The sequence below is a fragment of the Aphis gossypii genome, chromosome 1 (genome assembly GCF_020184175.1).
Source record: "Aphis gossypii isolate Hap1 chromosome 1, ASM2018417v2, whole genome shotgun sequence".
NCBI classification, from domain to species: domain Eukaryota; kingdom Metazoa; phylum Arthropoda; class Insecta; order Hemiptera; family Aphididae; genus Aphis; species Aphis gossypii.
Window position 1 is genome coordinate 31421264 of NC_065530.1, and position 15821 is coordinate 31437084.

The following is a 15821-nucleotide window of genomic DNA, read 5'->3' on the forward strand; positions in this document are numbered from 1 at the left end:
TAAGCAGAACGATATTTATTATATTCCCCATAAATGTACAGCACGCGATCGTCAAATCATCTAATACGTTTTTTCAGAATGCGTGAATGATGCACATTTTGATTGGTTTTGTTTTCATTACCTAAAATAGTAACTTGAAATGTTAGTTTATACCAATTTTTTAAATTATTTTATATTTTATGACATTACCTATATACTATATGACGCATCATCCAAAATACGTATTAAATATTGAAGTCGTGGTTTATTATTCTTTAGACATTGTACTGTTTATTGCATATTGAGTTATTACCATAAAAAATACAAAAATATCTTATTTCTAAGGAATTTAGTGTTCTTATATCTTAAATGAGCAATAATTTATCGATACAAATACTTAATTTTATAATAATTAATAATACACTGAAGAGCATGAAGAAGTAAAAAAAAAGTTAAACGTACAGTTATTAAATCGTATATATATAATATTATTATCTAAAGTAATACTTAATATCGTTTTAAGCAATAATTTCTTACACTTAAGCAACTCTACATTTTGTACGCATTTTTAATGGTAATCGTTACCAAATTATCACTACAAAATTATAAGATACAATTATATAGTCGTTTATTATACTTAACTGGATTAATGTGAAAAATAAAAAAAAAAACAATCATTATCTTTTGAGGTCGGTAGGATACATACACGGTAATCCATTGTATATATGATTATGAAAATAAAATATTTATGCGCATTGAACGAATAAACATATAATTACTATTTATGGATATGTGGTTGGTGGTTCCAAAAAACATATTTACATTTTGCCTGCAGTTATAAAAATAAAATAGCTCAAACTAAAATATAAAACGATGCGTTTTTGTACGCGAAAGCGCATCTTTTGGCACACTGAAGTTATGGTCTTAAACAATAATTTCTATTTTCATAATCAAAAAAAAAAAAACTAATAATGATAATAATAATAATAAAATCGAGACATACGAAAGCTAAATATTGGTTCTACGTTAAATATTTTAAACACGTTGATAATAAAACACTATAATAATATCAACTATATATCTATTAAAAACCGAATCTAACCGATGGTACATAATATTTTTAATCTACACCTATACACACAAACAAAATATATTAATAATAATATCAACAATATGCATATTATAATATTAAGTATATGTGTTACTGTCGCGTAAAAAGTAAAATATGTATATAGCTCTTATAGTTAATAAATTGCTTACAGAATATAATAATATTTTATACTAAAATGCATACATTATAGACACGGATGATTTGTATAGTATATTTTAATATGTTATAATATCTAATACACATACATGATCATCATAGTTATTAAATCTAAAATAAAAAAAAAAAAAGTAAAATACATAAAAAAAACCTATTTTATTAATTTATCTCGAACGATATCTCATCGTCGCGATTGAAAATGGCATCGAATCTCGTCGCGGAACAACGAACTATACGTATAATATTATATATAGCGCCGCCGTGAGTATAGGCAAATATATATTACATGTACACGACAGGTAAACGGCGTGTACTATACATTTCCGGAATGGTACCCATCACGTGTGTGAGTTTGTTTTTTATCGAATTCGTTGAATTTCTTGTTTAAACTTCTTATACTTCTTTTTTGTAAGCGCGTTAGGTGATGATTTGCTGCCGTGGCGGTCGCAGAGCGATAAACCCGAAATTCTGAAATCGCGAGTATAGCATCTACGCACAATAGTATATCGGTATTTAACTAACCCTATATAATATATAGTCAAATTTTGGGGGAGCGAGTAAGAGGTGGAGGATTTATGGAGGTATATTATGCAGCGTCGTCGTGTTCGTCGGCGATCGTAGACGAGCAACGATTACATATATTATATTATATTATCATTGCGTGAGATCATCGTGACACGCGCCCGGCTCGTCCACCGCCCACGCCGCTCGATGCGGTCTCGCGAGTCTGTAGGTACGTATAATGAATAGAGATATCGTATAATATTATTACTATGATATAGTACAGGTAAGTATTACTTATATTCGTATGTTTCGTATACTGTTTTATGCGTGTAGGACACGTAGGGCGCTATGTCTATACACATAATATTATATGGTTTAACACACATATCTACGTTTACGCGACTACTATATAATGTAGTAATAATAATAATAATAATAATATAATTAAAAAAAAAAAAAGTATAAAATCGGGAGACAAAAACATCTAGTCAAATATTCATAGTGTTCACTTAAACAATAATCAGTACATCATTCCGGGATGGATACCGGAACGGTGGAAAAACACGTTGGGGTTGTTGGACATGGTCGGCTCCATCGTAGTGTAAATGCTGTTGTCCATTCCCGAAAAATTGCACATGTCTGAAACCGCGAAAATAATGATGATTATAATAATGTTTTGTTATTGGTTTTACATAGCCCTCTTGTGGGATTTTTTAATTTTGAGGGGAGGGGAGTTTTACTTATATGGGAAGGAGTGGGGCGATTCTATACTGTGACATTGGTTTTTATTGTTCGTCGATCATTGCAGTTAATTGCAATGCAATGTATAATATGGCTAACTGCGTACAATCAAAAAATAATTTAAGATAATGTGACGTAATAATAATTACCGGGTGGACATCTCGAGTAGATGGGCTGCTGCATGTGACCTCCGTGGTGGCCGGCTCCACCGCCTCCACCGCCGTGGTGCGGATAATAACAGTACGGGTAATAGTGGTGAGCGTACGTCGGCGGGGCTACGAGCGCCACTCGGTCTGCAAAACAAACGAAACGGTAAGTAAAGATTAAAAAAGTAATAATGACGTCGTCGTTGCTATTATTATAATATTATATGTAGACGAGATATAGTACATGGAATTTAAATCGCCACCTACGTCTACTGCACGCCTCGGGCTTGCATTATAATTATTATATTTTAATTACGATAAGAAGTAATATAATTATACACACTGAAACGCACCCACGATTTTCACGTGGTTTTCGCGAAATGCTAATAATTAGCAAACAATTATTGTTATAATGTATGGGTATCAAATGGTATCATACACCGTAGCCGACAAGTCGTATTTTTAATTTTAGAGAAATCGTTATTATCTTTGGTACATAATATACATAGGTATTATTTTCACTGATCGTATTTTTATTCTAAGCATTTATCCGACATAATAATATGTGTGTATTTGCATGGTCTGGGATCTGGATCGAAGTCGTGCGCGAAATAGGTAGACATAACGCGGTGGTTTAATGCCAACGAGAAAAGAACCGTATATAATTACGACGACCTTTAAGTAATAATAATTTATATCATATCATTACGATTTATAGCGTTACCGAAATGTGTTGTGTATACACTCGTACGAATTGACGTGGCGATACATCAATTCGTGTACAAATAACCGTGAGCAACGCGTATAAATATATTTATAAATTATCTGGTATAATTTAGTGGCTAAGTATAAATTATAATTTAATATTTATAACGTGTTCATGTCTTATCGGTAATAGTGGTAATACTATAATATAATGGTATACCTATATTATACAGTATACGTCGTGCAAGTGACACCTTTAATACCGCCACAGAACGTGTGATCGATTATTATTTATACAAACATAATTATGTGTTTTTATTTTATTATAACGTTAAAAGCGAACGGAAAATTAGACATATAGACGGAGTGCCTAATAGCTGTATTCACCAACCTATATGATAAAATTAATATTTTAATAATTTTGGTAATTGAATATTGTGATATCGACTGAGTGGGTGCGCCTTACTTAAAAAAAAATTGTCGGTCTGCGGAGTACTACACTAATACGTTTAGTTGACGAAAATTACACTATAGTCGCATGTAAGCGTGTTAACGAGGGTGTACGCTCCAGTAAATCGTCAACACACCGAGCCGGTGAATATATGATACAGTGATTCTAGAACGAACGCATTCGTTTGACAAAACTTAACGCGCATATTCGAATTTCCGACGGTGCATACAATAATTGTTGTTTTTGTCTTTTTCGAGTTTCCGATGACCCCCCCCCCCCCCATTGCTCCTAGAAATTGATGCCAGTAATTATTATACTATGTTACATTAAAGTAGCAAATTCTATGTCATATTCTACACAGCGATTTACACTTTTGTCCTCAATATAAATATATTACCATAAAATACCGAAACACCGTCGTCGATTATACGATATAAAATGATTTAATATTCCGTTCGTCTTTCACACGTGCCAAAACGATAAACTGATGTTTATTCGATTGTAATACCTAATGTAGATGTGTGAAAACGGCGCAATACCATACCGTTATAATCGGAAAATAATATTCCTTATTTTATTTCAAACGTTCTTAAGTGCTAAGCGACGCGAAGAGAACGTTTTTACTTCAAATTAAAAATAATATTTATTGTTGTTTATAATTTGTATCTACCTTAGTTTTTATAGGTATTATAATAATTCAAATAAATAAGTTAATGATAGTATTAATTTTTGAGCTTAATGATATTATTAGGTACTATCTCGACTATTATGTTTAATAGTTATTTATTTTGATTAGCATTTAATAGATGCATTTTACTTTCTTTAAATAAATTCATTCTCTGCGTTAGCTGTAGTATAAAGAACTTTTTCTTTACCTACTTACTTTTGGTTAATAGTTACATATTATATCACATAATTAGTTGGGTGTTTTATTCGATGAATCGGTATAATTGGGCTTTATATCTCTATTCCATACAGTCATGACTACATTAACAATTAGAAGGAATAAATTGTAATTTAAAATTTTTGCCAAACGTAAAGCGAACTATTAGAAAAATTGATGGGTGGTGCACATTGCAAACAATACGGAGAGGCTCCCCAGAAAAAGGGCTCCCTAACCTAACCTTTGGGGAATTACATTTTTTTATTTTTGTGAATACCTACTTAATAAGTCAAATAAAGTGAATTTTTGAAATAATTTTTTTGTGAACATTTAGCAAGGTATCATTATTATCATAAATTTCCAAGCACATGGTTTTTAAATTCTCTCGACGCAACTCCTTAACAATACACACAAAGAACACATAGTTTGATATTATAATATGAGGTTATTTACAAATTACAAATAATAAAATGCACATTACCATTTAATCGTAAATTAAAACCACCCTAGGAATTACATACAAAAAAAAAAAAAAACAAAATACACCTAAATCAAAATAAATTTAACCAGAAACGCGCGTTTAATATTATTATTTTTATTTTTCAGTTAGAAAGTGGAGCGTCATTTTAGGGATTGAGTGAGGGGAGGGGTATCGCAACGACTAGTATGCACCTATGACATAAAGTAGCAGTACCAGTTATGACTTTGCGGTCATATATTATCATTAAAATATGTATAATGCGCGGATAGACGGTATACGCGTACAGAGATCGTCGTACGTTTTAAAATCAGCCTGTCCACGAATATTATACTATCGTCTATTTAAAAAACGTGCCGCGCGTATACGGCTTTTTTTTTTTTTTTGTTACACTACAGCTATAAGTGTTTCAGTCGTATACATTATTATTATTATTATGTACATATAATAAACTATACGTTAGACCCGGCGGAATGCGGTATATTACACGTGTATATATAATATTATGTACAATAGCGATATACGGAATCGTTAAAAATAGATTAGAGGAAAAAAGTATCGCCTGAAGTTCGACTGCATCATAGAGCGCATAATATATATGTCATAATTCAGCTGCAGGTGCGGCTAACCAAACATCGTTTTATTGACGTCGGTGACGGACGAACGGACGGAGTTTAAGAAAACAAAAGGTCCGCCAGAAATGCGTTCGGGTCGCCAAAAACCCGCCGGAGTGTAGTGTTTTACTTTTTTGAACGTTCAGTGACGACAGTCTATTCTACATGGTAAGCGGGCACTACGCACTGTAGTACTTACACTGTTAAAATAATCTTTGATCGGATACAGTTTTTGAATTTGTCTTTTCAAGCGCGACCCGCGGTCAACAATATAACGTCCCACGGCGGAAGGAGGGGTACTATACTAAAGGACTCGATCGGGGTTATCGGACCACTAACCCGGTTTATGTGTGTATACTTTTATATAACATCACAAAATCGCGTTTTTATAATATACGATCTTTGTGGCGGCTTACCTCCGAACGTGTTGATCGTCGACGTGTGCTTCATTGGCGTCATGAACGGTTTGAAGTGGAAAAACGACGGGGACGCGGGCCTGCTGAGCGTGCTGAGCTTGTCCTCGTCGTACAGACCGTCCCGGCCCATGGCGGCCAGCTGCCGGCCCTTGGGCATGAACATGACGAGCAACACGAGCGCGGCCGTGGCGCCCAGGCCCAGCGCCAGGCACCCGTCCTGGTCGCCCGGCTGCGTGGCCCACAGCCCGGCCACGGCCCAGCCGACGCACAGCGGTGCCGTGCAGCCGACGGCCAGCCCGATGTACATGGCCTCGCGATAGTTGTCCCGTATGTGCCGCGACTTGATGGCCAACACGGTGACGGCCAACAGCAGACCGGCCGCGTACACCATCGAGCCGAGCATGTGCTGGTACTTGGTGTCACAGCTGTTGTCCAAGCTGCTCGTCCACTGCAACAAACACGGTATCAGAAAACGGTTTTTAGATATTTTTGTTTGTTTTTTTTTTTTTTATTATTATTTCGATTTTTTAATACGACATTATATTATGATAATGACGGTTTTAAGTATACATTATAGTTTATTGAAAACGTTGAATAAGTTTTTTTTTCAGAAATATTTTCGAATACGTCAATCATTTCTGTTCGACTGCAGCGAACGTTTTTACACCCGATTTATTTAATCGTTAGTTTAAACTTTAAATTGACGCCTACCGCTTACCAGGCGGCGCTTGGATACGGGGTTTGTTCAAAAAGTTTGTAAAACGGTCATTAGGCTAACAACAATATTGTGTGTAACCGATAAACGATAATAATATTATGATATAATAATTAATCAGGTTATTAAATATTTTACGTTATTTATATTATATTTTGTTTATTAAATGTTTCCAATATTTTCGAACACCTGATATGTGCGTACATCGCATTAGATGTATAATATTTAAAATATAAAATAACGCGATAAGATTGATAGACAAAATAAACAATATATAATGACGAAAAAATAATTAGAATTATGGTACAATATTTTATGTGTTATAAATCGGGTAGACCGTTGTAGAAAAACAAATCTAGATTTGTAGGTAAATTGTTAGGCAATGTATTAACCTAACCTAACCTAACAGTATAATAGGAAGAGGTAGAAATAAAGTTTAAAGTTCTCGGAATGTTCATTGCACTATTTTTTAATTGTTGATAAACATATTATTAATAAATTTTAATAACTATTACTTGTATGAGTCTAAAATAAAATATTGACATAATGACATGTTTGGTATGTTCGGTAGTTCCGGAAGAGAGGGGCACACATTTATAATGTGATATCACATTATCTATACTACTATATTATATTATTAAAAAAAAAAAAATTATTGTTATTTCCTAAGACAATATAGTAATATAATACATAATATATAGTAATATAATACCATTAAAACAATTTGTACTGTTAACAGAAAAGATATGCAAGTGCGTTAATATCAGAATTTTTTTAATGATTATTATTCTTCAGTAAATTCGAATAAAAACAAATTGAAAACAAACAATATTGAAAATAGTAAATAATGATTTTCAATTTGTTCTTATAATTATTAACGGGAAATATTAGATTATTTTATAGCTTAATATTATACTACTAAATTATTAATCTGCCACTTGTCATTTTTATCAAATTTTTTATTTATATTATTTTAAGTGCCCATTCTCATTAATTTTAGTACTTAATTTTCCAATCTATTATAATAATATGGGTATAATTAAAATGTCATTGATTGGACATAGATTTATTAGGTATTTTAATTCATTTTTAATTATTTTAAGCTCGATGTAATAAATTTTTTTCAAATCTATAAAATTATACGACCTGTACACGTGTAGGTAGTTCAATGAGCATAAGTGATACATATACGTCATATTAAAAAGGTTTGTTGGGGTCTCACGTGAAAGAAAACTTCTACGTGGTTTATGTGAAAAAATGTAATTAACCTATTATAAACTATTATTCTATCAAGACTAGTTATAAACTCAAGCAAATTGAAAATATATTTTTTCGGCTTGTTGATTCTACATAAAATTTATCGTATAATAATCACTAATTATTATCTATTTATATTTAACACTTATAAATCCAAATTTATAAGATAATTATTATTGGACTGCTATTTTATTATACCCCACTCCCGATGTATCATCATAGATGAACGACCTTACTAATGCTTTGAATGACGAGGACGGCTCTCATTATTGGGCGAATAACCTAAAACAACAAATCGTTTGGGCGAAATGTACACTCCCTTCTAATATGTTTAATACACTGTTTGGGCGAAGTTATACACATAATTTAGGTACAATTTATACGGATAGATTATATCTATATTTATACGTTTTCCTTCCCATTTTTAGCACTCATCTCGGTTAACTAATATTATAATTTATAGTTAAAAATATGTAGTAAATATTATAACAATTTTTACTATAGGCATGTTATTATTATTTTCCCCGCAACGTTCACTTCTGCAGTTACACATGTACAGTTAAGTGTTCACAAGTTCACACGACAAATATTATTGATTAATTTATATAATAAATTCGCCAAACGACCGCGAATGACGGTTAGAGTTAGGGTTAGGCGTTTACTCGCAATAATTCCAATCCCCCGACCTGCAATATTGACAGAGTTGACTTATACACTTATATATAGCCATATAGGTAAGTACCTGGGACGATAGGAGTTGTGGTGGCGAGTAGATGAGCCACTGGACGCCGATGGCCAACTGTATGGCCACGGTGAAGAACAGCAACAGCGCCTGGTAAGGGGCGGGCAAGTACACGCCGCCGTTGAGGCTGATGAGGAACACGCACTTGACGAGTAGCGTGCCGAACACCATCGAATATCCGAGCCCGGTGCACAGCCTGACGGTGGCGCACGTCAGCACGGTCGGCTGTGTGCACATGAGCCCGCTGACCGCCGCACACACGAACAGCCCGCCCAGCAGCGCCTGTCCCAGGAACAGGTGTCTCCTGCTGGGCTCCGTTTTTCTCGTCTTGCACAGGACGAACACCTGCAAAGTATAGAGTATAAGGATCAGTCGTGTCGCTTTTACGCATTTTCCGACCACCATATAAATATATATTGAAAACAATTTTGCTTATGGTTAATAATAATTATTATGTCATTGCAGACTCGGAAACGTAATTTTTTTCTTTTTTTAATCTGCGACATTCCACACTAATCCGCGATACCCGAGTTCGAGCACTGAGCTCGCCTCTGATGTGTGCATATGTATAAATTGCAGACAGATATGTGTGAAAAGACGACTACGACTCGACGGAGCAGAAAATCGATATTAATAATATATGCTAAGTATAATATCTATGACGTTATAATATTATGCAGTGTAGTGTACTCGCATTGCATCTAATTATATGTTATGCGTCGATAATAAGTATGATATATTATAATAACGGAGTCTTACAGCTATCGAGACGCCCGATGAAAATATTATTAAGTTCGTTGACACATTGATATAAACTTGAGCCTACGACACTTCAGTCATCTTCTATTTATTCCAATATGCATATCACGGCGTATAGCAACATAATAGATATTAGAAATTCAAAATATTTAATTTTACCTCTTGTATACGTCATATTATATCAAGAGCGCGTGAACCCGCCAATTACCTACAAGGTGCAAATGTTTATGTAGTTTATAAACGATTTTAACGACATTTTTCAAAGAATTATAACGAGTACATTATTTATTTACAGTAGATTTAAAAAAAAATTACACACTACATGTACAAGAGAATTTTATCCGTGTCGCGGTCGTTGCGTTTTTATTTCTTTTTTCATATCAGTACTCAAGAATTTTTATTAAGCTAATTAAAAAGAAAATAATAATCTGTACAAATAAATAATTTATCGGTTTTTGAGTTATCAAAAATAAAAATAAAAACGCTATGACTTATAAAAACGACTTCTATACGTATAGTAAAAATTTGTTGAGGCTATGGTGATTGGTGATTATACTATTTCCGTAAGTTTGTCGTGCCAAAAACTATTTTAATAGATAAATTACGGGTAATGTGTCTTCTTAATGCGTTTCAAGTTCAAGAATGTTATGCTACTTAACTATACTTTAATATTATTAAAGTTATTTATTTACGCGTACATTTCTCCTTGCCCACATACCTACATATTTTGTTTTAACACGTTTAGTGTTAAAACAAAATACTTGAATACGATACCATAATATGATTATGAATAAATTAAAAACTGTTTTTTGTTGATCTGGATCATACGCGTTTTGTGTAGTCGCATAGTTTTGAATTACATTTTATAATAATTACGTTCTAAATATTTATTATTGAAGATGAAAAAATGTCTAATTTGCATAGAAGTTATAATCGTTCTATTCGTTCTATATTATATTATTATTGTATGATGAATCTCGTTGCGTTAAACTCTCTGCTCGCTGAACAGCCATCGGCTTGCAGTCTATCATTATAATATGCGTATTAGTCTCTAATCCAGAGGTTCTCAACCAAGGTGCCGCGGAAATTATTTGAAATTTATTTTTAATACATAGTACAATGACACCTATTTAAAAACAAAATACGTGTATACACTATACCCACTACTTTTGTTTATACTTAGACACTTAGCTAAATACAACCAAAATTACAAAATATAAATATATAAATACACCATAATATACTACTGCTATTGCGTATTCAGTATACAGTACACAGGCTATAGGACGTCTCTTTAGAAAACAACTAAGAGTGTCGTTAGTGAAAAAAAAAAGGCAAGGGACTTCTGCTATAACCGCGAACAACGGTCGCGTGTACCCATACACATTTCCAGTTGGAAACTCTACGATAAATCCAAATCTACAACAGTCGAGTAACATTTGTCACTGTATAGATTTCACTACAGCTTCCACGCGCGCCACTTATACTGCGACCATCATAAATAGCAGTCAAAGGACACTTGCATCATTATTATTCGTCCTAAAAAGTACCGAATACAGCGATACGCATATAGGTATTATATAGTCACCTCGAAAGTCATTATCAGCGTCATGGTGAGCACCGACAGTATGAGCACCGGCAGGACCCAGGCGTCGCGCCGCAACAAGGTGAGCGTGGCCGCGGCGTACTGGTGGACGCCGGTGTTCGGCGATCCCGTCGTGACGATCACGCCCGGCGGCGACGTGAACGAGGACGGCAACAGGAACATGTCCGTGTTCATGCCCACCCGTCCGCCGCCACCGGTCATCTGTACAACGCTGGCTGCCGCTTCCATGTCATCGTCGCCCGGTCATCATCGCACCTGTTGACAGTCAAGAGTTCCGGTTAAACCGAACGGTATATTGTCGAGACCAGCAAACGCTGGCCGCGATGGTCACACGATAAACTACTATCAATATTAATCTACTAAATTGGTAAAAAATCTATAAAATTGGGTTAATCTACTCGCGTCGTCGAACGAACTGCAGACGACGAGGAATCAAAAGCCAAAATTCAACAACTATATACTTCGCAAAGGTCGCGGTGAAAAAGGGCCCCCTAACCTAACCCGCCGCAGTGCCCGCGCGTATACTACCACGTCGGTACCCTCACAAGAACGTTATTGATCGTCGTTCCCATACGGATTGTGGGACACGACCTTACACAATATTGCAACGTTTTCGTCCAAACTCGAGTGACGGTATATATATTATATAAACACGAGAGCAACGTATAATAATAATAAAATCGCATTCACGCTTGCCATTATTATAATATACAAAATAATATAATATAATATAATATAGCGTTTTATAGTTTTGTATTAATTATATAATATTAAATTCTCCGCAGCCGCAGAAGTCGAGCGCTCAACATTCTTTCACAGACGTGTTATATATTTTTTTTATTTTTTTTTATAATACATATAATATATTGTTGCTCTAATGAAAAACGGATTATATTATATTATATTGACGGATGCGCATGAACAGAGTAATTTATTTATGTTTACGTCTGTCGTCTATGTATATATATATATATGCGCGTTGTTGGTATATAAACATATTATATGCATATAATATATAAGTAGATAACTATATATATAAGCTCCGTTAGGGGCGCGTTCAGTCGGACTGTTATATATTACGTTAATACATTATATTATATATAAATTATATTGTACATCGATAATGGACGTTTAATGGATTATTTAATGCCCGAGCAGCCGACTCATTTCCTATACATATTATACGTATATAATATATACATAATTATACGAGCGAGTTTTTTTTTTTTTTTATCATCCGTTTTCAGTGATCGCCTCTCGCGCATATTACTCGCAATTTAGTAATGATAATACGTTATTATTGCCATGTTGCCCACAACGCCTAATAGATATCCCCGACCCTGTGGGTTGAGACTTTTGAGTGTCGGGTGGGTGGTGTGCACGCGCGCGTTGACGAACAGTAAGTTATAATAGGTAGGTTAGGACACTTCAAAGAATCTCCATCACACTCCACTAGAATATAGATCGTAAAATAGTCAAAAGAAATTATAAATGTGTTAATAAGTCTTTATTTAGATGTTATTATATTAATATAAAGGCGCCGAAATCGCGTACGGCCAAAACATCGTCTTTTTCGGCATCGCGGTGTAATCGTAAAATAATGTAATCGTGCTAATGTATAATATATACGTTACGAGTAATATAAAATGATACATTGCCCGGTTTGTGTACACTTTTTTAAAATTATTATACGGTTACGTGAATATTATTATGTACACAGTATTCCACACCTCGCACACACACACATACACACACATCAATATACACCATATACATTATAATATAATTACAACGATACGGACACGATTTTGTTTTGGTTTTCCACCCATAATTGTTCATCATCCTGTGAGTTGCCGCACTGCTATTATTGTAGTCATCGTATTCATATAATTATGTACAGCTTCAATATCACGAGTCCACGGAAGTCGTACATAATAATATATAATATTGAATTTAGAGATCTAATTCTGTTGCATTAGCACGTTATTTTTGGTTTATTAGATCATGTATCACTATCGGTAAGCAATAAATGACAAGTACCTATAGGTACAATTTATATAATATCTAAGAATAATGCGCACATAAAACATTTAAAAAACTTAACAGTTTAAAAATAAAGACGTTATTATGAGATCTTAATCTCACGAGTTCACGACCAACAGTAGTTTATACGTTGAAGGACGATTTCTCATTTTATAATTTACTATTGTGAGTATATATACGTTTTATAATAATTATAAAACGTGAAATATAAAAAGTTGAAATACGAATTATTCTTGTTTCAATACATGCAATAATAACCAGTGCATATTTTTATAATTCACAAGTGTATAACTGCATTCGTTTTTAAAACATTAAGAATTAAAATTTCAGGGAAGTATAATATTATTGTATATAGTAGGTATCGTCGATTTTTTTTTATGATTATTATTATCATCATTCGATACGCGAACGGCCCCCCGGACGGCATACCAAACATAATAATAATCATCGCTTTTAAAATAGTGAAATAGCTGAATATCATAATATCGTTATTCGTTATATAATTCCGAGCAGTATAATCTGTAGAACTCTTATTATATAGTAATAATATTAGGTATTGCAAATCGCAATAATAAAACTCACCTCCACGCTCGTGGATGCAATAGTCTCGACGATATATCATTGCGGGCTGTGAGTTTATAGGTACCTACTTACGACTCACCCATAAATGTATCATAATGTATTATAATGTGTGTTTGCGTATAACATTATATGTTTATATGTACTTATACTTATTAGTTATTATATAAATACGATACACGCGATGTACGAGAAGAAATCGTTCGTGTAATTTCAACCAATAATAATTATAGCACGCGACCATGTTAGGTACTATAGTTAGTCGCACACGAACGCGACGCATAATAATATGTATAATAATATTGTATTATTATTATTTACACAAATATTAAATAATATAATGTTTCCGACGACGAGATCGCGGCAGTGGTATGATGTATTCAGGATTAGAACCGACTGCCGTGATCTCCAGTTAATTAGTTTGACTAAAACTTAGTTCACGGCTTTTTAAAGCTGTATCCATTATCCGTAGTATCCAGTGGCGTAACAAAAAAACTTGGGCTCCCCCGCAAAAATAAAAATGTTAAGAATGGGCCCCTAACACATTGTTATATCAAAGAATTCAAATACCTATAACCTTATAACCAAAGGCCCCAAATTATCATGGGCCCCCCACAACGCGGGGTCTGCGGGCCCTCAGTTACGCCACAGGTAGTATCTAAAAATCGAACTTGGCCTAAACTGAAAACTTCTCGGTAAATATTACGATTAGTAAACGATACCGTGATTGCAACAGCCAACAGCTAATCAAAGTACGATAAAAAAGAAGCATGACACAATAGACGACTTTAATTTAAACTCATAAATATTTTCAAAAAAATCCAAATAATTGAAAATATAGTCTTTGAGTATTCTTGAAAATGCCAAAAATTTAAATTTAAATATATGCATGGTTAACGGATAAAATTTGAGTGTGTATGCTCGGTAAATCACTCTACGACCTACGTATACGATAATAATAATCGAGAGTGGTAAACAGTAGATACATTGACACCGGAACGTCATGATGGGTTAACGTTAACCGGTCGTGAACATATACACTCGTATATATTATACCCATATTATGACCATGATATAAACCTATTGAATTTAAGTTAGCTCAGCATAAAGCGATTAATTCATGGGAAAAGAATTCGTTCTGAGAAAAGACTGCGCCGAGGATGAGAGAAAAATTAATGCAAGAAAAACGGACAGTGCGGGAAATCAACATTTTTGTTTAAAATACATCGCGCACGTGCTCGCGTGGGAGTCTGTAGCCCACGTGAGCTTAATGGTACATAATACACCGTATGCACCTCGCCTAGCTAGTATCTACCTATCTAGTGGTTTCGCCCTTCAAACGATTGTTCTTTCTCGTTTCTATCTTTCTTCTATTTTCACTTTTCGGACACATTCAAGGCCACCGGGAAATTTGAATAATTAATAATTATACTTATATTTCTAGCAAGCGTTTTTTCAACAATTTTCTAAAATATTCCGGAATGATTTATCGATCCAGACGCGAGAACGAAATTCAATTTCCCATAAATATTAATACATCGAACCGTTAACCACGCCACACCGCACCTCATACATAGTATAGTATAGGTAGTATAATACCTATGTAGTATGTATATAAGGTTAAACGATGTTGTTGAATAATTTTCTTTATTCAATCATTGAAATATTATATTATTATTATCTAATGCTTGTAGTGTTAATATTCGATGTACGCACGATAATAAATAATATAAAGAAAAATAAAATTATTAATATTAGAAAATAATAATATATTGGTACCTACTATATACAAGCGCGTTTTTATAATTGCATTATCTATTTTTCTATCGAAAAATGTAAATACAATTATTATTATTATTACTACTATGTCTAGTTTCATGATCTATGGTTCATCGACAAATAATAATATTATATTTATACGTATGTCAATGATTCA

General features: G+C 33.7%; 1 protein-coding gene across 1 annotated transcript in view; it reads right to left on the bottom strand.

Annotated features, from left to right (window-relative positions):
• Positions 1 to 243: 243 nt before the first annotated feature.
• Positions 244 to 15821, bottom strand: part of LOC114125491 (uncharacterized) — a 73101-nt gene continuing 57523 nt past the window's right edge. The window contains exons 3-7 of the mRNA XM_027989167.2: positions 11246 to 11518; positions 8899 to 9243; positions 6185 to 6632; positions 2641 to 2784; positions 244 to 2389 (exon numbers count right to left, since the gene is read on the bottom strand). Of these exons, the coding sequence (XP_027844968.1) occupies positions 2271 to 2389; positions 2641 to 2784; positions 6185 to 6632; positions 8899 to 9243; positions 11246 to 11491 (1302 nt within the window). The 5' untranslated portion in view covers positions 11492 to 11518 and the 3' untranslated portion in view covers positions 244 to 2270. The remainder of the gene's footprint in view (positions 2390 to 2640; positions 2785 to 6184; positions 6633 to 8898; positions 9244 to 11245; positions 11519 to 15821) is intronic.